At 39.8% G+C, this 20,401-nt stretch overlaps 1 protein-coding gene across 1 annotated transcript; it reads right to left on the bottom strand.

The window, feature by feature from the left end:
• Window positions 1-3,041: 3,041 nt before the first annotated feature.
• On the bottom strand, window positions 3,042-17,913 carry LOC137359162 (GATA zinc finger domain-containing protein 10-like). The gene is made up of 8 exons (XM_068025232.1): window positions 17,791-17,913; window positions 10,258-10,447; window positions 9,636-9,896; window positions 8,749-8,892; window positions 7,808-8,068; window positions 6,921-7,064; window positions 5,980-6,240; window positions 3,042-3,310 (listed from the first exon to the last, which is right to left on the bottom strand). Exons 1-8 carry the CDS (start codon window positions 17,911-17,913, stop codon window positions 3,042-3,044), a joined length of 1,653 nt encoding a protein of 550 aa, XP_067881333.1.
• Window positions 17,914-20,401: the final 2,488 nt, after the last annotated feature.

Raw genomic sequence — 20,401 nt, 5'->3', positions numbered from 1 at the left:
ATTGAAGAAGTGAGAGAGAGAGAGTGAGAGAGAGTGCGAGAGAGAAAGGGGAGAGGGAGAGAGATAGATGGAAACACTGAGACGGAAAGACGCTGACAGTGTGAGAGATAGGGAATCAGAGAGAGAGAGAAAGAGAGAGAGAAAGAGAGAGAGAGGAAGAGGGAGAGAGAGAAAACAGAGCAAAACATCGAGATAAATTTAAAGAGAAATGGAGATAGATTGGGAGAAAAAGTGAGAGAGAGAGAGAGAGAGAGGGATAGAGAGAGAGAGTGAGACAGAGACAGATAGACCAAGAGAGAGACAGAGACAGCGTTCAGTACAATCCATGAATCTTGTGATCAAAGACAGTTTTCATCAGACTCACAGTCTGGCTGGAGTCAGTCGTTGTGAAACTGTCCCGTCAGATAGTAAAAGCATCCCGAAATTTTGATGTAGGTTTCCTGGAACTTAGCTTAATGTAAATATCTTTTGTGTAATTTAAGGTGCTGTAAATCTCATTCCAAACAGAGCAATGGGCTTCATTTCGAGTGGAATTGAATTCTAAGGCGGAGACATTACATTAAACATCACTAGAATCTCGGTTCGAGCACACTCGGAGCACTGCACATAGTTCCAGTCTCCATATCCCTCAGTTAGACCACACTCGGAGCACTGCACACAGTTCCAGTCTCCATATCCCTCAGTTAGACCACACTCGGAGCACTGCACACAGTTCCAGTCTCCATATCCCTCAGTTAGACCACACTCGGAGCACTGCACACAGTTCCAGTCTCCATATCCCTCAGTTAGACCACACTCGGAGCACTGCACACAGTTCCAGTCTCCATATCCCTCAGTTAGACCACACTTGGGGAGGTGAATCAGGGTAGGAGGATGATTGTGTGGAATATAAACACCAATGTTGACAAGTTGGGCTGATTCTCCTGCTCCTGTTGTGTAAATTCCACATCCACAATTCAGCTCCACAGTGTCAGAATCAAACCCTCCTGGTATCACAGACTCTCTCCCCCTCCAACAACCCCGCCTGTGTTATGTCCCCTTACTAGAAGGACACAGAGTTCCCCACTGCTGACAGCTCTATCACAAGCCCTGAGTGCCCAGGCTGTTCTGAACTGGTAAATCAGAGGAAGATTGGAGAGGGTCGGAGGCAGTCTGTCCTCGGAGGAAGATCACAGTTGAGACTGAGCGAGTCTCAGGGAGTGAGTGTGTTTCAGGAGTCACATTGGGTGAAAGGTCTGATTGACACTGGTTCAGCCCCAACTGGAGTATTGTGGTGGAGGCAGATTCAATCGAATTTCATGGAGGGTAAACACATTTGCAGGACTGCAGCGAATGGGCGGTTGTTGTTGAATTTGTTGGCTTTTCTCTATTGAGATTGTTGTCGAATTTGTTGGTGTTTTTTCTCCTGAAGTTGTTGTTGAATTTATTGGTGTTTTTCTCTTGTCGAAGTTGTTGACTTTTTTGATGTTTTTCTCTTGCTGAAGTTGTTGAATTTGTTGGTGTTTCTCTACTGCTGAATTTGTTGTTGAACTCGTTGGTGCTTTTCCCTTGCTGAAGTTGTTGTTGAACTTGTCGGTGTATTTTTCTCATGCAGTTGTTGAATTTGCTGGCTTTTCTCTATTGAGATTGTTGTTGGATTTGTTGGTGCTTTTTCTCCTGAAGGTGTTGTTGAATTTATTGGTGTTTTTCTCTCGTTAAAGTTGTTGAATTTTTTGGTGTTTTTCTATTGTTTAAGTTGTTGTTGAATTTTTGGTGTTTTTCTACTGCTGAATTTGTTGTTGAACTGTGTATTTTTCTCCTGCAGAAGTTGCTGTTGAAGTTGTCACAGCTTTTCTCTTGAAGTTGTTGTTGAATTTGTTGGTATTTTTTATCCTGCAGAGGTTGTTGTTGAATTTGTTGGTGTTTCTTTTCTACTGCAGAGGTTGTTGTTGAATTTGTTGATGTATTTCTCTTGCTGAAGTTGTTCAATTTGTCAGTGTTTTTTCTTGCCGAAGTTCTTGCTGAATTTGTTGGTGTTTTGCTCATGCTGAAGTTGTTGTGGAAGTTGTTGGTGTTTTTCTTGCTGGAGTTCTTGTTGAATTTGCTGATGTTTTGCAGAAGTTGTTGTTGAATTTGTCGGTTTTTTTCTCCTGCTGAAGCTGTTGAACTTGATGGTGTTTTCCTCTTGCTGAAGTTGTTGTTCAATATGTTGGAGTTTTTCCTCTTGCTGAAGTTCTTGTTGAATTTGTTGGTGCATTTTTCTCCTGCGGAGATTGTTGTTGAATTTGTTGGTGTTTTTTCTCCTGTGGACGTTGTTGTTGAATTTATTGATGTTTTTTCTTGCTAAAGTTCTTGCTGAAGTTGTTGGTGTTTTGCTGAAGTTGTTGTTGGATTGGTCGGTGTTTCCCTTCCTGAAGTTGTTGTTGAATTTGTGTGCTTTTCTCTTGCTGAAGTTGTTGTTGGATTTGTTGGAGCTTTTACTCTTGCTGAAGCTGTTGTTGAATTTATTGGTGTATTTCTCTACTGCAGAAGTTGTTGTTAAATTTGTTGGTATTTTATCCTGCAGAGGTTGTTGTTGAATTTTGCGATTTTTTTCGACTGAAGAGGTTGTTCTTGAATTTGTTGGTGTTTTTCTCTTGCTGAAGTTGTTGAATTTGATGGTGGTTTTCTCTTGAAGTTGGTGTTGAATTTGTCGGTGTTTTTCTCTGGCTGAAGTTGTTCTTGAATTCGTTGGTGTTTTCTTTTGCTGAGGTTTTTGTTGAATTTGTCCATTTTTTTCTTGATGTTGTTGTTGAATTTGTTGGTGTGTCTCCTGCTGACGTTTTTGCGGAATTTGTCAGTGTTTCTCTTGAAGTTGTTGTTGAATTTGTCAGTGTTTTTCTCTTGCTGAAGTTGCTGTTGAATTCGTCAGTGCTTTTCTCTTGAAGTTGTTCTTGAACTTATTGGTGTTTTTCTCTTGCTGAAGTTGTTGTTGGATTTGTTGGAGTTTTTACTCTTGCTGAAGTTGCTGTTGAATTTGTTGGTGCTTTTCTCTTGAAGTTGTTATTAAATTTGTTGGTATTTTATCCTGCAGAGGTTGTTGCTGAATTTTGTGATTTTTTTCGACTGAAGAGGTTGTTCTTGAATTTGTCGGTGTTTTTCTCTTGCTGAAAATGTTGAATTTTCAGTGTTTTTCTCTTGCTGAAGTTGTTGTTGAATTTGTTGGTTTTTTTATCCTGCTGAAGTTGTTGAACTTGTTGGTGTTTCCCTCTTGCTGTTTTAGTTGTTGGATTTGTTGGTGTATTTTTCTCCTGCTGAAGTTGTTGTTGAACTTGTTGGTGTTTGTCCCATGCTGAAGTTGTTTTTGAATTTGTTGGTGTTTCGCCCATGCAGATGTTGTTGAATTTGTTGGTGCTTTTCTATCCCCAAGGTTGTTGTTGAATTTGTTGGTGTTTTTCTCTTGCTGAAGTTGTTGAATTTGTTGGTGGTTTTCTCTTGAAGTTGGTGTTGAATTTGTCGGTGTTTTTCTCTGGCTGAAGTTGTTGTTGAATTTGTTGGTGTTTTCTTTTGCTGAGGTTTTTGTTGAATTTGTCCATTTTTTTCTTGATGTTGTTGTTGAATTTGTTGGTGTGTCTCCTGCTGACGTTTTTGCGGAATTTGTCAGTGTTTCTCTTGAAGTTGTTGTTGAATTTGTCAGTGTTTTTCTCTTGCTGAAGTTGTTGTTGAATTCGTCAGTGCTTTTCTCTTGAAGTTGTTCTTGAACTTATTGGTGTTTTTCTCTTGCTGAAGTTGCTGTTGAATTTGTTGGTGCTTTTCTCTTGAAGTTGTTATTAAATTTGTTGGTATTTTATCCTGCAGAGGTTGTTGTTGAATTTTGTGAATTTTTTTTGACTGCAGAGGTTGTTGTTGAATTTGTCGGTGTTTTTGTCTTGCTGAAAATGTTGAATTTTCGGTGTTTTTCTCTTGCTGAAGTTGTTGAATTTGTTGGTGTATTTCTCTTGAAGTTGGTGTTGAATTTGTCGGTGATTTTCTCTTGCTGAAGTTGTTGTTGAATTTGCTGGTGTATTTTTCTCCTGCAGACGTTGCTGTTGAATTTGTTGGTGCTTTTCTCTTGAAGTTGTTGATTTTTTTGGTGTTTTTTTTCTACTGCAGAGGTTGCTGTTGAATTTGTTGGTGCTTTTCTCTTGAAGTTGTTGTTGAATTTGTTGGTATTTGATACCCTGCAGAGTTTGTTGTTGAATCTTTTGGTGTTTTTTTACTACTGCAGAGGTTGTTGTTGAATTTGTTGGTGTATTTCTCTCCTGCAGAAGTTGCTGTTGAATTTGTTGGTGCTTTTCTCTTGAAGTAATTGTTAATTTTGTTGTTATTTTATCCTGCAGAAGTTGTTGCTGAATTTTGTGATTTTTTTACGACTGCAGATGTTATTGTTGAATTTGTTGGTGTTTTTCCCTTGCTGAAGTTGTTGTTGAATTTGTTGGTGTTTTCCTCTTGCTGAAATTTTGTTGAATAGGTTGGAGTTTTTCCTCTTGCTGAAGTTGTTGTTGAATTTGCTGGTGTATTTTTCTCATGCAGTTGTTGTTGAATTTGTTGGCTTTTCTCTCCTGACATTGTTATTGAATTTGTCGGTAGTTATTTCTCCTGCAGAGGGAGTTGTTGAATTTGTTGCTGTTTTTCCCTTGCAGATGTTGAATTTTTTGGTGCTTTTCTATCCCCAAGGTTGTTGTTGAATTTGTTGGAGTTTTTCTGTTGCTGAAGTTGTTGTTGAATTTGTTGGTGCTTTTACTCTTGCGGAAGTTGTTGGATTTGTTGGAGTTCTTACTCTTGCTGAAGTTGTTCTTGAACTTATTGGTGTTTTTCTCTTGCTGAAGTTGGAGTTGGATTTGTTGGAGTTTGTTACCCTGCAGAGATTGTTGTTGAATTTTCTGGTGTTTTTTCCTGCTGCAAAGGTTGTTGCTGCATTTTTTGGTGCCTTTCCCTGGCCGATGTTGTTGAATTTGTTGGTGCTTTTCTATCCCCAAGGTTGTTGTTGAATTTGTTGGTATTTTTCTCTTGAAGTTGTTGTTGAATTTGTCGCTGTTTTTCTCTTGCTGAAGTTGTTGTTGAATTTGTTGGTGTTTTGCTCTGGCTGAAGTTGTTGAATTTGTTGGTGCTTCTCCTGCTGAAGTTGCTGTTGAATTTGCCGGTGTTTCTTGCTGAAGTTGGTGAATTTGTCAGTGTTTATCTCCTGCTGAAGTTGTTGTTGAATTTGTTGGTGTCTTTTCTTGCTGAGGTTTTTGTGGAATTTATCGGATTTTCTCTTGAAGTTGTAGTTGAATTTGTTGGTGTGTCTCCTGCTGAAGATTTTGTGGAATTTGTCAGTGTTTCTCTTGAAGTTGTTGTTGAATTTGTCAGTGTTTTCCTCTTGCTGAAGTTGTTGTTGAATTTGTTGGTGTATTTTTCTCCTGCAGAGGTTGTTGTTGAATTTGTTGGTGTTTTTCTCTTGAAGTTGTTGTTGAATTTGTTGGTGTTTTTCTCACTGAAGTTGTTGAGTTTGTAGGTGTTCCTCTTGCTGAAGTTGTTCTTGAATTTGTTGGGGTTTTGCTGAAGTTGTTGTTGAATTTGTCAGTGTTTTTCTCTTGAAGTTGTTGTTGAATTGTCGCTGTTTCTTGCTGAAGTTATTGAATTGGTTGGTGTTTATCTCTTGCTGCAGTTGTTGTTGAATTTGTTGGTGTTTTTTCTTGCTGAGGTTTTTGTTGAATTTGTTGGTGTTTTTCTCTTGAAGTGTTGTGGTATTTGTCGGTGTTTCTCCTGCAGAGGTTGCTGTTGAATTTGTTGGTGTGTTTCCCTTACTGATGTTGTTGTTGAACTTGTTGGTTTTTTTCTCTTGCTGAAGTTGTTGTTGAATTTGTCAGTGTTTTTCCCTTACTGAAGTTATTGTTGAACTTGTTGGTTTTTTTCTCTTGCTGAAGTTGCTGTTGAATTTTTTGGTGTTTTTTTCTACTGCAGAGGTTGTTGTTGAATTTGTTGGTGTTTTTCTCTTGCTGAAGTTGTTGTTGAATTTGTCAGTGTTTTTCTCTTGAAGTTGTTGTTGAATCTGTCGGTGTTTTTTATGCTGAAGTTGTTGTTGAATTTTTTGGTGTTTCTTGCTCCTGAGATTGTTGTTGAACTTGTTGGTTTTTTTCTCTTGCTGAAGTTGCTGTTGAATTTTTTCGTGTTTTTTGCTACTGCAGAGGGTGTTGTTGAATTTGTTGGTGTTTTTCTCTTGCTGAAGTTGCTGTTGGATTTGTTGGTGTTTTTCCCTTACTGAAGTTGTTGTTGAACTTGGTTTTTTTCTCTTGCTGAAGTTGTTGTTGAATTTGTTGGTGTTTTTCTCGCTGAAGTTGTTGAGTTTGTTGGTGTTCCTCTTGCTGATGTTGTTGTTGAATTTGTCGGAGATTTTTCCTTGAAGTTGTTGTTGAATTTTTTGGTGTTTCTTGCTCCTGAGATTGTTGTTGAATTTGTTGGTGTTTTTCCCTTGAAGTTGTTGTGGTAATTGTCGGTGTTTCTCCCGCAGAAGTTGCTGCTGAATTCGTTGGTGTTTTTCCCTTACTGATGTTGTTGTTGAACTTGTTGGTTTTTTCTCTTGCTGAAGTTGTTGTTGAATTTGTTGGTGTTTTTCTCGCTGAAGTTGTTCAGTTTGTTGGTGTTCCTCTTGCTGAAGTTGTTCTTGAATTTGTTGGTGTTTTGCTGAAGTTGTTGTTGAATTTGTCGGTGTTTTTTCCTTGAAGTTGTTGTTGAATTTTTTGGTGTTTCTTGCTCCTGAGATTGTTGTTGAATTTGTTGGTGTTTTTCTCTTGCTGAAGTTGTTGTTGAATTTGTTGGTTTTTTTCTCTGGCTGATGTTGTTGAATTTGGCACTGTTTTTCTCTTGCTGAAGTTGCTGTTGAATTTGTCAGTGTTTTTCTCTTGAAGTTGTTGTTGGATTTGTTGGTGTTTTTCACTTACTGAAGTTGTTGTTGGATTTGTTGGAGTTTTTACTCTTTCTGAAGATGTTGTTGGATTGTTGGTGTATTTTTCTCCTGCAGAAGTTGTTGTTGAATTTGTCTCTGTTTTTCCCATGCTGAAGTTGTTGAATTTCTTGGCGCTTTTCTAACCTGCAGAGGATGTTGTTGAATTTGTTGGTGTTTTTCCCTTCCTGAAGTTGTTGTTGAATTTGTCAGTGTTTTTCTCTTGAAGTTGTTGTTGAATTTGTTGGTGATTTTCCCTTACTGAAGTTGTTGTTGAATTTGTTGGTGTTTCTTACTCCTGAGATTGTTGTTGAATTTGTTGGTGTTTTTCCCTTGATGAAGTCGTTGTTGAATTTGTTGGTGTTTGTCTCTTGCTGAAGTCGTTGTTGAATTTTTTGGTGTTTTTCTCTTGCTGAAGTTGTTGTTGAATTTGTTGGGGTTTTGCTGAAGTTGTTGTTGAATTTGTCAGTGTTTTTCTCTTGAAGTTGTTGTTGAATTGTCACTGTTTCTTGCTGAAGTTATTGAATTTGTTGGTGTTTATCTCTTGCTGCAGTTGTTGTTGAATTTGTTGGTGTTTTTTCTTGCTGAGGTTTTTGTTGAATTTGTTGGTGTTTTTCTCTTGAAGTGTTGTGGTATTTGTCGGTGTTTCTCCTGCAGAGGTTGCTGTTGAATTTGTTGGTGTGTTTCCCTTACTGATGTTGTTGTTGAACTTGTTGGTTTTTTTCTCTTGCTGAAGTTGTTGTTGAATTTGTCAGTGTTTTTCCCTTACTGAAGTTATTGTTGAACTTGTTGGTTTTTTTCTCTTGCTGAAGTTGCTGTTGAATTTTTTGGTGTTTTTTTCTACTGCAGAGGTTGTTGTTGAATTTGTTGGTGTTTTTCTCTTGCTGAAGTTGTTGTTGAATTTGTCAGTGTTTTTCTCTTGAAGTTGTTGTTGAATCTGTCGGTGTTTTTTATGCTGAAGTTGTTGTTGAATTTTTTGGTGTTTCTTGCTCCTGAGATTGTTGTTGAACTTGTTGGTTTTTTTCTCTTGCTGAAGTTGCTGTTGAATTTTTTCGTGTTTTTTGCTACTGCAGAGGGTGTTGTTGAATTTGTTGGTGTTTTTCTCTTGCTGAAGTTGCTGTTGGATTTGTTGGTGTTTTTCCCTTACTGAAGTTGTTGTTGAACTTGGTTTTTTTCTCTTGCTGAAGTTGTTGTTGAATTTGTTGGTGTTTTTCTCGCTGAAGTTGTTGAGTTTGTTGGTGTTCCTCTTGCTGATGTTGTTGTTGAATTTGTCGGAGATTTTTCCTTGAAGTTGTTGTTGAATTTTTTGGTGTTTCTTGCTCCTGAGATTGTTGTTGAATTTGTTGGTGTTTTTCCCTTGAAGTTGTTGTGGTAATTGTCGGTGTTTCTCCCGCAGAAGTTGCTGCTGAATTCGTTGGTGTTTTTCCCTTACTGATGTTGTTGTTGAACTTGTTGGTTTTTTCTCTTGCTGAAGTTGTTGTTGAATTTGTTGGTGTTTTTCTCGCTGAAGTTGTTCAGTTTGTTGGTGTTCCTCTTGCTGAAGTTGTTCTTGAATTTGTTGGTGTTTTGCTGAAGTTGTTGTTGAATTTGTCGGTGTTTTTTCCTTGAAGTTGTTGTTGAATTTTTTGGTGTTTCTTGCTCCTGAGATTGTTGTTGAATTTGTTGGTGTTTTTCTCTTGCTGAAGTTGTTGTTGAATTTGTTGGTTTTTTTCTCTGGCTGATGTTGTTGAATTTGGCACTGTTTTTCTCTTGCTGAAGTTGCTGTTGAATTTGTCAGTGTTTTTCTCTTGAAGTTGTTGTTGGATTTGTTGGTGTTTTTCACTTACTGAAGTTGTTGTTGGATTTGTTGGAGTTTTTACTCTTTCTGAAGATGTTGTTGGATTGTTGGTGTATTTTTCTCCTGCAGAAGTTGTTGTTGAATTTGTCTCTGTTTTTCCCATGCTGAAGTTGTTGAATTTCTTGGCGCTTTTCTAACCTGCAGAGGATGTTGTTGAATTTGTTGGTGTTTTTCCCTTCCTGAAGTTGTTGTTGAATTTGTCAGTGTTTTTCTCTTGAAGTTGTTGTTGAATTTGTTGGTGATTTTCCCTTACTGAAGTTGTTGTTGAATTTGTTGGTGTTTCTTACTCCTGAGATTGTTGTTGAATTTGTTGGTGTTTTTCCCTTGATGAAGTCGTTGTTGAATTTGTTGGTGTTTGTCTCTTGCTGAAGTCGTTGTTGAATTTTTTGGTGTTTTTCTCTTGCTGAAGTTGTTGTTGAATTTGTTGGGGTTTTGCTGAAGTTGTTGTTGAATTTGTCAGTGTTTTTCTCTTGAAGTTGTTGTTGAATTGTCACTGTTTCTTGCTGAAGTTATTGAATTTGTTGGTGTTTATCTCTTGCTGCAGTTGTTGTTGAATTTGTTGGTGTTTTTTCTTGCTGAGGTTTTTGTTGAATTTGTTGGTGTTTTTCTCTTGAAGTGTTGTGGTATTTGTCGGTGTTTCTCCTGCAGAGGTTGCTGTTGAATTTGTTGGTGTTTTTCCCTTACTGATGTTGTTGTTGAACTTGTTGGTTTTTTTCTCTTGCTGAAGTTGTTGTTGAATTTGTCAGTGTTTTTCCCTTACTGAAGTTATTGTTGAACTTGTTGGTTTTTTTCTCTTGCTGAAGTTGCTGTTGAATTTTTTGGTGTTTTTTTCTACTGCAGAGGTTGTTGTTGAATTTGTTGGTGTTTTTCTCTTGCTGAAGTTGTTGTTGAATTTGTCAGTGTTTTTCTCTTGAAGTTGTTGTTGAATCTGTCGGTGTTTTTTATGCTGAAGTTGTTGTTGAATTTTTTGGTGTTTCTTGCTCCTGAGATTGTTGTTGAACTTGTTGGTTTTTTTCTCTTGCTGAAGTTGCTGTTGAATTTTTTCGTGTTTTTTGCTACTGCAGAGGGTGTTGTTGAATTTGTTGGTGTTTTTCTCTTGCTGAAGTTGCTGTTGGATTTGTTGGTGTTTTTCCCTTACTGAAGTTGTTGTTGAACTTGGTTTTTTTCTCTTGCTGAAGTTGTTGTTGAATTTGTTGGTGTTTTTCTCGCTGAAGTTGTTGAGTTTGTTGGTGTTCCTCTTGCTGATGTTGTTGTTGAATTTGTCGGAGATTTTTCCTTGAAGTTGTTGTTGAATTTTTTGGTGTTTCTTGCTCCTGAGATTGTTGTTGAATTTGTTGGTGTTTTTCTCTTGCTGAAGTTGTTGTTGAATTTGTTGGTTTTTTTCTCTGGCTGATGTTGTTGAATTTGGCACTGTTTTTCTCTTGCTGAAGTTGCTGTTGAATTTGTCAGTGTTTTTCTCTTGAAGTTGTTGTTGGATTTGTTGGTGTTTTTCACTTACTGAAGTTGTTGTTGGATTTGTTGGAGTTTTTACTCTTTCTGAAGATGTTGTTGGATTGTTGGTGTATTTTTCTCCTGCAGAAGTTGTTGTTGAATTTGTCTCTGTTTTTCCCATGCTGAAGTTGTTGAATTTCTTGGCGCTTTTCTAACCTGCAGAGGATGTTGTTGAATTTGTTGGTGTTTTTCCCTTCCTGAAGTTGTTGTTGAATTTGTCAGTGTTTTTCTCTTGAAGTTGTTGTTGAATTTGTTGGTGATTTTCCCTTACTGAAGTTGTTGTTGAATTTGTTGGTGTTTCTTACTCCTGAGATTGTTGTTGAATTTGTTGGTGTTTTTCCCTTGATGAAGTCGTTGTTGAATTTGTTGGTGTTTGTCTCTTGCTGAAGTCGTTGTTGAATTTTTTGGTGTTTTTCTCTTGCTGAAGTTGTTGTTGAATTTGTTGGTGTTTTTCCCTTACTGAAGTTGTTGTTGAACTTGTTGGTTTTTTTCTCTTGCTGAAGTTGCTGTTGAATTTTTTGGTGTTTTTTTCTACTGCAGAGGTTGTTGTTGAATTTGTTGGTGTTTTTCTGTTGCTGACGTTGTTGTTGAATTGGTCAGTGTTTATCTCTTTAAGTTGTTGTTGAATTTGTTGGTGTTTTTCCCTTACTGAAGTTGTTGTTGAACTTGTTGGTTTTTTCGTCGCTGAAGTTGTTGTTGAATTTGTTGGTGTGTCTCCTGCTGAAGTTGTTGTGGAATTTGTTGGTGTATTTTTCTCCTGCAGAAGTTGCTGTTGAATTTGTTGATGCTTTTCTCTTGAAGTTGTTGAATTCTTTGTTGTTTTTTTCTACTGCAGAGGTTGTTGTTTAATTTGTTGGTGTTTATCTCCTGCTGAAGTTGTTGTTGAATTTGTTGGTGTTTGTCTCTTGCTGCAGTTGTTGTTGAATTTGTTGGTGTTTTTCTCTTGCTGAAGTTGCTGTTGAATTTGTCGGTGCTTTTCCCTTGCTGAAGTTGTTGTTGAATTTTTTGGTGCTTTTCTCCTGGTGAGGTTGTTGTTGTAGTATTGGTGTTGTTTCCTGTTAAAGTTGTTGGTTTCTTTCCCCTGAAGTTGTTGTTGAATTTGTTAGTGTTTTTCTCCTGCTGAAGTTCTTGTTCAATACATTCGAGTTTTTTCCTCTTGCTGAAGTTGTTGTTGAATTTGTTGGTGTTTTTTCTCCTGCTTGAGTTGTTGTTGAATTTGTTGGAGCTTTTACTCTTGCTGAAGTTGTTGTTGGATTTGTCGGCGTTTTTCTCGCTGAAGTTGTTGTTGGATTTGTCGGTGTTTTTCTCGCTGAAGTTGTTGTTGAATTTCTGGGTGTATTTCTCTCCTGCAGAAGTTGCTGTTGAATTGGTTGGTGCTTTTCTCTTGAAGTGTTGTGGTATTTGTCGGTGTTTCTCCTGCAGAAGTTGCTGGTGAATTTGTTGGTGTTTTTCCCTTACTGATGTTGTTGTTGAACTTGTTGGTTTTTTTCTCTTGCTGAAGCTGTTGTTGAATTTGTCAGTGTTTTTCTCTTGAAGTTGTTGTTGAATTTGTTGGTGTTTTTCCCTTACTGAAGTTGTTGTTGAACTTGTTGGTTTTTTTCTCTTGCTGAAGTTGCTGTTGAATTTTTTGGTGTTTTTTTGCTACTGCAGAGGTTGTTGTTGAATTTGTTGGTGTTTTTCTCTTGCTGAAGTTGCTGTTGGATTTGTTGGTGTTTTTCCCTTACTGAAGTTCTTGTTGAACTTGTTGGTTTTTTTCTCTTGCTGAAATTGTTGTTGAATTTGTTGGTGTTTTTCTCGCTGAAGTTGTTCAGTTTGTTGGTGTTCCTCTTGCTGAAGTTGTTCTTGAATTTGTTGGTGTTTCTTGCTCCTGAGATTGTTGTTGAATTTGTTGGTGTTTGTCTCTTGCTGAAGTTGTTGTTGAATTTGTTGTTTTTTTTCTCTGGCTGATGTTGTTGAATTTGGCACTGTTATTCTCTTGCTGAAGTTGTTCTTGAATTTGTCAGTGTTTTTCTCTTGAAGTTGTTGTTGAATTTGTTGGTGTTATTTCTTGCTGAAGTTGTTGTTGAATTTGTTGGTGTTTTCCTACTGCTGAAGTTGTTGTTGAATTTGTTGGTGTTTTTCCCATGCTGAAGTTGTTGAAGTTCTTGGCGCTTTTCTAACCTGCAGAGGATGTTGTTGAATTTGTTGGTGTTTTTCTACTGCTGAAGTTGTTGTTGAACTTGTTGGTGTTTTTCCCTTACTGAAGTTGTTGTTGAATTTGTCAGTGTTTTTCTCTTGAAGTTGTTGTTGAATTTGTTGGTGTTTCTTACTCCTGAGATTGTTGTTGAATTTGTTGGTGTTTTTCCCTTGCTGAAGTCGTTGTTGAATTTGTTGGTGTTTGTCTCTTGCTGAAGTCGTTGTTGAATTTTTTGGTGTTTTTCTCTTGCTGAAGTTGTTGTTGAATTTTTCAGTGTTTTTCTCGAAGTTGTTGTTGAATTTGTTGGTGTTTTTCCCTTACTGAAGTTGTTGTTGAACTTGTTGATTTTTTTCTCTTGTTGAAGTTGCTGTTGAATTTGTTGGTGTTTTTTTCTACTGCAGAGGTTGTTGTTGAATTTGTTGGTGTTTTTCTCTTGCTGAAGTTGTTGTTGAATTTGTTGGTGTTTTTCCCTTACTGAAGTTGTTGTTGAACTTGTTGATTTTTTTCTCTTGCTGAAGTTGCTGTTGAATTTTTTGGTGTTTTTTTCTACTGCAGAGGTTGTTGTTGAATTTGTTGGTGTTTTTCTCTTGCTGAAGTTGTTGTTGAATTTGTCAGTGTTTTTCTCTTTATGTTGTTGTTGAATTTGTTGGTGTTTTTCCCTTACTGAAGTTGTTGTTGAACTTGTTGGTTTTTTCGTCGCTGAAGTTGTTGTTGAATTTGTTGGTGTTTCTCTCGCTGAAGTTCTTGAGTTTGTTGGTGTTCCTCTTGCTGAAGTTGTTGTTGAATTTTTTGGTGTTTCTTACTCCTGAGATTGGTGTTGAATTTGTTGATGTTTTTCTCTTGCTGAAGTCGTTGTTGAATTTGTTGGTGTTTTTCTCTTGCTGTAGTTGTTGTTGAATTTGTTGGTGTTTTGCTGAAGTTGTTGAATTTGTCGGTGTTTTTCCCTTGAAGCTGTTGTTGAATTTTTTGGTGTTTCTTACTCCTGAGATTGTTGTTGAATTTGCTGGCGTTTTTCTCTTGCTGAAGTCGTTGTTGGATTTGTTGGTGTTTGTCTCTTGCTGAAGTTGTTGAATTTGTTGGTGTTTTTCTCTTGCTGAAGTTGCTGTTGGATTTGTTGTTGTTTTTCACTTACTGAAGTTGTTGTTGAAGTTGTTGGTGTTTTTCTCGCTGAAGTTGTTCAGTTTGTTGGTGTTCCTCTTGCTGAAGTTGTTGTTGAATTTGTCGGAGATTTTTCGCTCCTGAGATTGTTGTTGAATTTGTTGGTGTTTTTCCCTTGACGTTGTTGTGGTAATTGTCGGTGTTTCTCCTGCAGAAGTTGCTGCTAAATTCGTTGGTGTTTTTCCCTTACTGATGTTGTTGTTGAACTTGTCATTGTTTTTCTCTTGAAGTTGTTGTGGTATTTGTCGGTGTTTCTCCTGCAGAAGTTGCTGTTGAATTTTTTGGTGTTTTTCCCATACTGAAGTTGTTGTTGAACTTGTTGGTTTTTTACTCTTGCTGAAGTTGCTGTTGAATTTTTTGGTGTATTTTTCTACTGCAGAGGTTGTTGTTGAATTTGTTGGTGTTTTTCCCTTACTGAAGTTGTTGTTGAACTTGTTGGTTTTTTTCTCTTGCTGAAGTTGTTGTTGAATTTGTTGGTGTTTTTCTCGCTGAAGTTGTTCAGTTTGTTGGTGTTCCTCTTGCTGAAGTTGTTCTTGAATTTGTTGGTGTTTTGCTGAAGTTGTTGTTGAATTTGTCGGTGTTTTTTCCTTGAAGTTGTTGTTGAATTTTTTGGTGTTTCTTGCTCCTGAGATTGTTGTTGAATTTGTTGGTGTTATTGGAGTTTTTACTCTTTCTGAAGATGTTGTTGGATTTGTTGGTGTATTTTTCTCCTGCAGAAGTTGTTGTTGAATTTTTTGGTGTTTCTTACTCCTGAGATTGTTGTTGAATTTGTTGGTGTTTTCCTACTGCTGAAGTTGTTGTTGAATTTGTGGGTGTTTTTCCCATGCTGAAGTTGTTGAATTTCTTGGTGCTTTTCTGACCTGCAGAGGATGTTGTTGAATTTGTTGGTGTTTTTCCCTTACTGAAGTTGTTGTTGAACTTGTTGGCTTTTTTCTCTTGCTGAAGTTGCTGTTGAATTTTTTGGTGTTTTTTTCTACTGCAGAGGTTGTTGTTGAATTTGTTGGTGTTTTTCTCTTGCTGAAGTTGTTGTTGAATTTGTCAGTGTTTTTCTCTTGAAGTTGTTGTTGTTTTTCCCTTACTGAAGTTGTTGTTGAACTTGTTGGTTTTTTCGTCGCTGTAGTTGTTGTTGAATTTGTTGGTGTTTCTCTCGCTGAAGTTCTTGAGTTTGTTGGTGTTCCTCTTGCTGAAGTTGTTGTTGAATTTTTTGGTGTTTCTTACTCCTGAGATTGGTGTTGAATTTTTTGGTGTTTTTCTCTTGCTGAAGTTGTTGTTGAATTTGTTGGTGTTTTGCTGAAGTTGTTATTGAATTTGTCGGTGTTTTTCCCTTGAAGCTGTTGTTGAATTTTTTGGTGTTTTTCTCTGGCTGAAGTTGTTGTTGAATTTGTCGGTGTTTCTTGCTGAAGTTGTTAAATTTGTCAGTGTTTCTCTCTTGAAGTTGTTATTGAATGTATTGGTGTTTTTTCTTGCTGAGGTTTTTGTTGAATTCGGCAGTGTTTTTCTCTTGCTGAAATAGTTGTCGAATTTGTCGGTGTTTCTTGCTGAAGTTGTTGAATTTGGCACTGTTTTTCTCTTGCTGAAGTTGTTGTTGAATTTGTCGGTGTTTTTCTCTTGAAGTTGTTGTTGAATTTGTTGGTGTGTCTCCTGCTGAAGTTGTTGTTAAATTTGTTGGTGTTTTTCCCTTGCTGAAGTTGTTGTTGAATTTGTTGTAAATGCCGGCTAGGGTCTGCAATCCCTTCCATTTTTTCCCGCGCCCGACCCAACCACTGGAAGATTCAGTTAACCTGGCTTCCGTTTTTCACTTTGTTGCTGATCTGCACTAGCTTATAATAACTGTAACAAAACCACCTTTCTTGTCCAAAAATTAAATGAACATTGGAGCCACTTACCTGTGATAGAGCCTGCCTGACCCGGCCCAACACAAGCCCGAATGCCGGACCCGGAACTGCAACCCGACCCGACCCAAACCTAACACAATTCGTCGGGTCCCATCGGGTTCGGGTCGGGTAACTGGCCTTTATTTGCAGGTGTTTATTTCTCCTGCTGAGGTTGTTGTTGTATTTGTTTGGTAAACACCATCAAATTCAACAACAACTTCAGCAGGAGAGAAGCAGCAACAAATCCAACAACAACCTCAGCAGGAGAAAACCCACCAACATATTCAACAACAACCTCAGGAGATAAACCACCAACAAATTCAACAACAACTTTAGCAGGAGAAAACCACCAACAAATTCAACAACAACTTTAGCAGGAGCATGGCTCCAACAAATTCAACAACAACTTCAACAGGAGAAAAACACCAACAATTTCAACAACTTCAGCAACAGATTCACAAGGACCAGACCAGAACTGAGAGGGTTTATAACTATGGGGAAAAATTAAACAGACTGGGGCTCATTTCTCCAGAATAGAGGAAGCTGAGGGTTGACCTGACAGAGGGCTTGAAGATTACCAAAGGGGGTTTCGATCAGGTAGACGTAGATATGTTTCCACTCGCGGGTGTGACCAGAACTAGGGGGACTAGTCAATATAAGACAGTCGCTGATAAATCCGATCGGGAATTCTGGAGAAACATCTTTACGTGGAGAGTGGGGTGAATGTGGAACTCACCAGCATGGGGAGTGGGATGAGGCGAATCGTGGAGATGTATTTAATGGGGGAGGGGGAGGGAAGCTGGATAAAGACATGAGGGAGAGAGGAACAGGAGGAGATGTGGATGGGGTGAGATGAAGAGAGGGGTGGGAGGAGGCTCGTTTGGAGCACAAACACCAGCATGAATGCATCGGGCCGAATGGCCTGTTACTGCACTGTAAATTCTCTGCAGTTCAAGCGAGGGGCAGGAACACCAACACTGTGGGAATAATCAGTGGAGTTGGGGGACTGACTCCTGGGTGAGGGAGGGAACCGGGATCAATGAACAGGTTACAGAAATAGGGAGGGTTGAGGTCCTGGCTGTTTTCGTGGTCTTTCGATGCAGGGAAACGATGACTCGGTACCAATAACTATTTATTATTCTTTGCAACTAACAGGACTTCGTTACCCCTCTCCCATTACCCCATTTCCCCCTCCCCCATTCCTGTAATGTGCTGACCAGAACTGTACACAGTTATTTACTCTAACTGTGGACTCATTAGTGTTTCAAACAGCTCGAGAAAAACCTCCCTGCTCTTCTATTCTATACATCGGACAATAAAGGCAAGTGTCCTGCAAGCCGCCTCACACACCATATCCATCTGTCCTGCCAGCCTCAGGAATCCGTGGACTCTCACTCAAAGGTCACTCTGTTCACGGACCGAGAGATAATGTTGGAGAGAGAGAGATTGTTAGGTTACATTGAATGAGCAAATGTAAAAATGTAATCATTGGACATTTCTGTATACATAGACATAGGAGAGAGAGGCATGGAGTGTGAGACATCAGGGCAGAGGGAGAAATATAGATGGAGAGAGCATGACAGAGAGAAAGGGAGTGATAGGCGTGGGTAGAGAGATCATCTCTACCTTTGGGCGGCACAGTGGCGCAGTGGTTAGCACTGCAGCCTCACAGCTCCAGGGACCCGGGTTCGATTCTGGGTACTGCCTGTGTGGAATTTGCAAGTTCTCCCTGTGTCTGCGTGGGTTTTCTCCGGGTGCTCCGGTTTCCTCCCACAAGCCAAAAGACTTGCAGGCCAAAAGACTTGCAGGTTGATAGGTAAATTGGCCATTATAAATTATCACTAGTATCGGTAGGTGGTCGGGAAATATAGGGACAGGTGGGGATGTTTGGTAGGAATATGGGATTAGTGTAGGATTAGTATAAATGGGTGGTTGATGGTCGGCACAGACTCGGTGGGCCGAAGGGCCTGTTTCAGTGCTGTATCTCTAATCTAATCTCCAGCAATCTCTCCCTGGTAATCTCTCTCCATCTCTATCTATCTATCTCTTCCCCTCTGTTCTACTCTCTCCATCCCTTTTTCCCATTGTCTATCTCTCCCCTTCCCTCTTAATCTCGAACTCCCTGTGTACACTCTCGAGAGCAGAGTTGTCCAACCTTTTCGAGTGGTGGGGGGACGAGCCTCATTACAATTTTTGTCTTACATGGGGAGCAGGTGAGACAATTTCGGAAAGATAAAGGTATTAACATTGTATCTTGCTATTAATCAAAGCAACAACTAATGGGGATTTTTGTGAAGAAGCTCCAAATGAGAAGATTAATTTATTGACGTACTTTCTCGTCACTATGTGGACACTGATTTAGTGAGATGCCTGGCAATTTGTTGCTTGCACAAGATGTCAATGTTTGTGTGCACGCTTTTTGCAGTGATGCAGAGTATTCCAGATAGATGCCCATCTGTCAGGAGTGATGTTGATCACTCTCTATCCCTTTCTCTGTGTTCCCCCCTCCCTATGTTGTTCTCCTCCCCTCTGTGTTTTCCTCACTGTCTGTGTACCCCCTTTCTCTTTCAGTCCCCCCTCTCTGCTGTGCAATCTCTCTTCCCCATTTTCTTCTCGCACTTTTCTCCCCCTTCTCTCTCTCTCCTCTCTCTGTTCTTCCGTCTACCCCTCTCTTTCTCCCCTCCCCTCTCTCATTCTGTTCCACCCTCTTTCTCTCTCCCCCCCTCACCTCTCTCTCCCCACCCACCCACCCTCCGCTGTTTCTCTCTCTGCCCCTTTCTCTCTCTCTCCCCATCCCCCCACCCATCAGGCAAACCCCCCACCTGCCAAGACTGAGGCCACATGAACATTAAACCTAGACAGCTCCATCATAACCTCCCTGCTCTTATATTCTATGCCTCAGCTAATAAAGGCAAGTATCCCATCTGCCTTCCTAACCACCTTATCTACCTGTGCTGTTGCCTTCAGTGATCAATGGACAAGTACACCAAGGTCCCTCTGACCCTCTGTACATCCAACGGTCCAACCATCCATTGTATATTCCCTTGCCTTGTCAGTCCTCCCAAAATACATCACCTCACACTTCTCAGGATTAAATTCCATTTGCCACTGCTCTGCCCATCTTACCAGCCCATCTATATCGTCCAGTAATCTAAGGCTTTCCTCCTCACTATTAACGACACAACCAATTTTCGTGTCATCTGCAAACTTTCTGATCATACCTCCTGGGTTCACATCGAAATCGTTAATGTACACTACAAACAGCAAGGGGCCCAGCACCGATCCCTGTGGTGCACCACTGGTCACAGGCTTCCACTCGCAAAAACAACCCTCAACCATCACCCTCTGCCTCCTGCCACTAAGCCAATTTTGGATCCAATTTGCCAAATTGCCCTGGATCCCATGGGCTCTTACCTTCTTAACCAATCTCCCAAATGGGACCTTATCAAAAGCCTTACTGAAGTCCATGTAGACTACATCAACTGCTTTACCCTCATCTACACAACTAGTCACCTCCTCGAAAAATTCAATCAAGTTAGTTAGACACGATCCCCCCCTGACAAAGCCATGCTGACTATCCCTGATTAATCCCTGCCTCTCCAAGTGGAGATTAATCCTGTCTCAGAATTTTTCCCAATGATTTCCCTACCACTGATGTTAGACTCACCGGCCTGCGATTACCTGGTTTATCCCTGCTACCCTTCTTGAATTATGGTACCACATTCACTGTCCTCCAGTCCTCTGGTACCTCTCCTGTGGCCAGAGAGGATTTGAAAATTTGTGTCAGAGCCCCTGCAATTTCCTCCCTTGCCTCACATAACAGCCTGGGATACATCTCATCTGGGCCTGGGGATTTATCCACTTTTAAGCCCGCTAAGACCACTAATACCTCCTCCCTTTCAATGCTAATATGTTCAAGTATATCACAATCCCCCTCCTTGAACTCTACACCTACATCGTCCTTCTCCATAGTGAATACAGTCACATGACTGGCTGTCTGTTGAGATTTGAATTTCCAACAAAGGATTCAATCTAACAAAAGCTCCTGGTTTGATAAGACCTCTCTCCTGTCTGTCCTCATCTCACTCTCACCTGCATCGGAAACCACTGAAAACACGTAAACTCAAAGAGAGAAAAAGTCTCCTACGTGAACAAGGTTTAAGAAGAATAGTGGGCCCCAATGAAACGCAAGACCATATCTTCAATCAAGGACTACAGAGAGCTCGAGAAACAGTAACAAGATATTGCCTCAAACTGTTCTATTTATCTTTTCTTCTCTTTTCTGTCCCTATTTGCATGTGTGTATTGCATGTGCATGCTAGCGTGGGGCGCTTCATATATCCGTAGGCGTTAACCGTATTAGAGTTTATGTTTAAGGTTTAGCAAATTGCATCTTTCTTCTTTAAAGCAAAGAAAGGCATTTCTTTGCCTTATAATTGGAAAGCTGTGAACAAGGATTCACAAAGGGGGAGCTCAAACCACAGTGTGTTAAAAATAGAACCCTGTTACAGTCAGACCAGGTAAAGATAGTAACAGACCCCAAGACACATTTCTCACCTGGTTGTAACACCCCTGCTCTCTTCCCCCTGCTTTCTCTGCCACCCCCCCCTCCCCCCCATCTCTCTCTCTCTCTGCCCCCTCTCTCTCTCCTGCCCTCCCTTATCTCTCTTTCTTCCTTCTGTTCACCCCTCTCTCTCAACCTATCTCTCTCCCTTACCCCCTCTTTCTTCCCCCCACTCTCTCCCCTCCACTCTCTTACCCACTCCCCGTGCTCTGTCCTCCTCCCCTCTGTCTGCCCCCCTGCCCCCTCTCTCCCCACCCCCCCAGCTCCCTCTCTCTCTGCCCCCTCTCTCCCTCTCCTCCCCTCCCCCTCCCTTATCTCTCTTTCTTCCTTCTGTCCGCCCCTCTATCTCCCTCTCTCTCAACCTATCTCTCTCTCTTAC

The sequence above is a fragment of the Heterodontus francisci genome, unplaced genomic scaffold (assembly GCF_036365525.1).
Source record: "Heterodontus francisci isolate sHetFra1 unplaced genomic scaffold, sHetFra1.hap1 HAP1_SCAFFOLD_515, whole genome shotgun sequence".
NCBI classification, from domain to species: domain Eukaryota; kingdom Metazoa; phylum Chordata; class Chondrichthyes; order Heterodontiformes; family Heterodontidae; genus Heterodontus; species Heterodontus francisci.
This window is presented reverse-complemented; position numbering and strand designations above follow the sequence as displayed.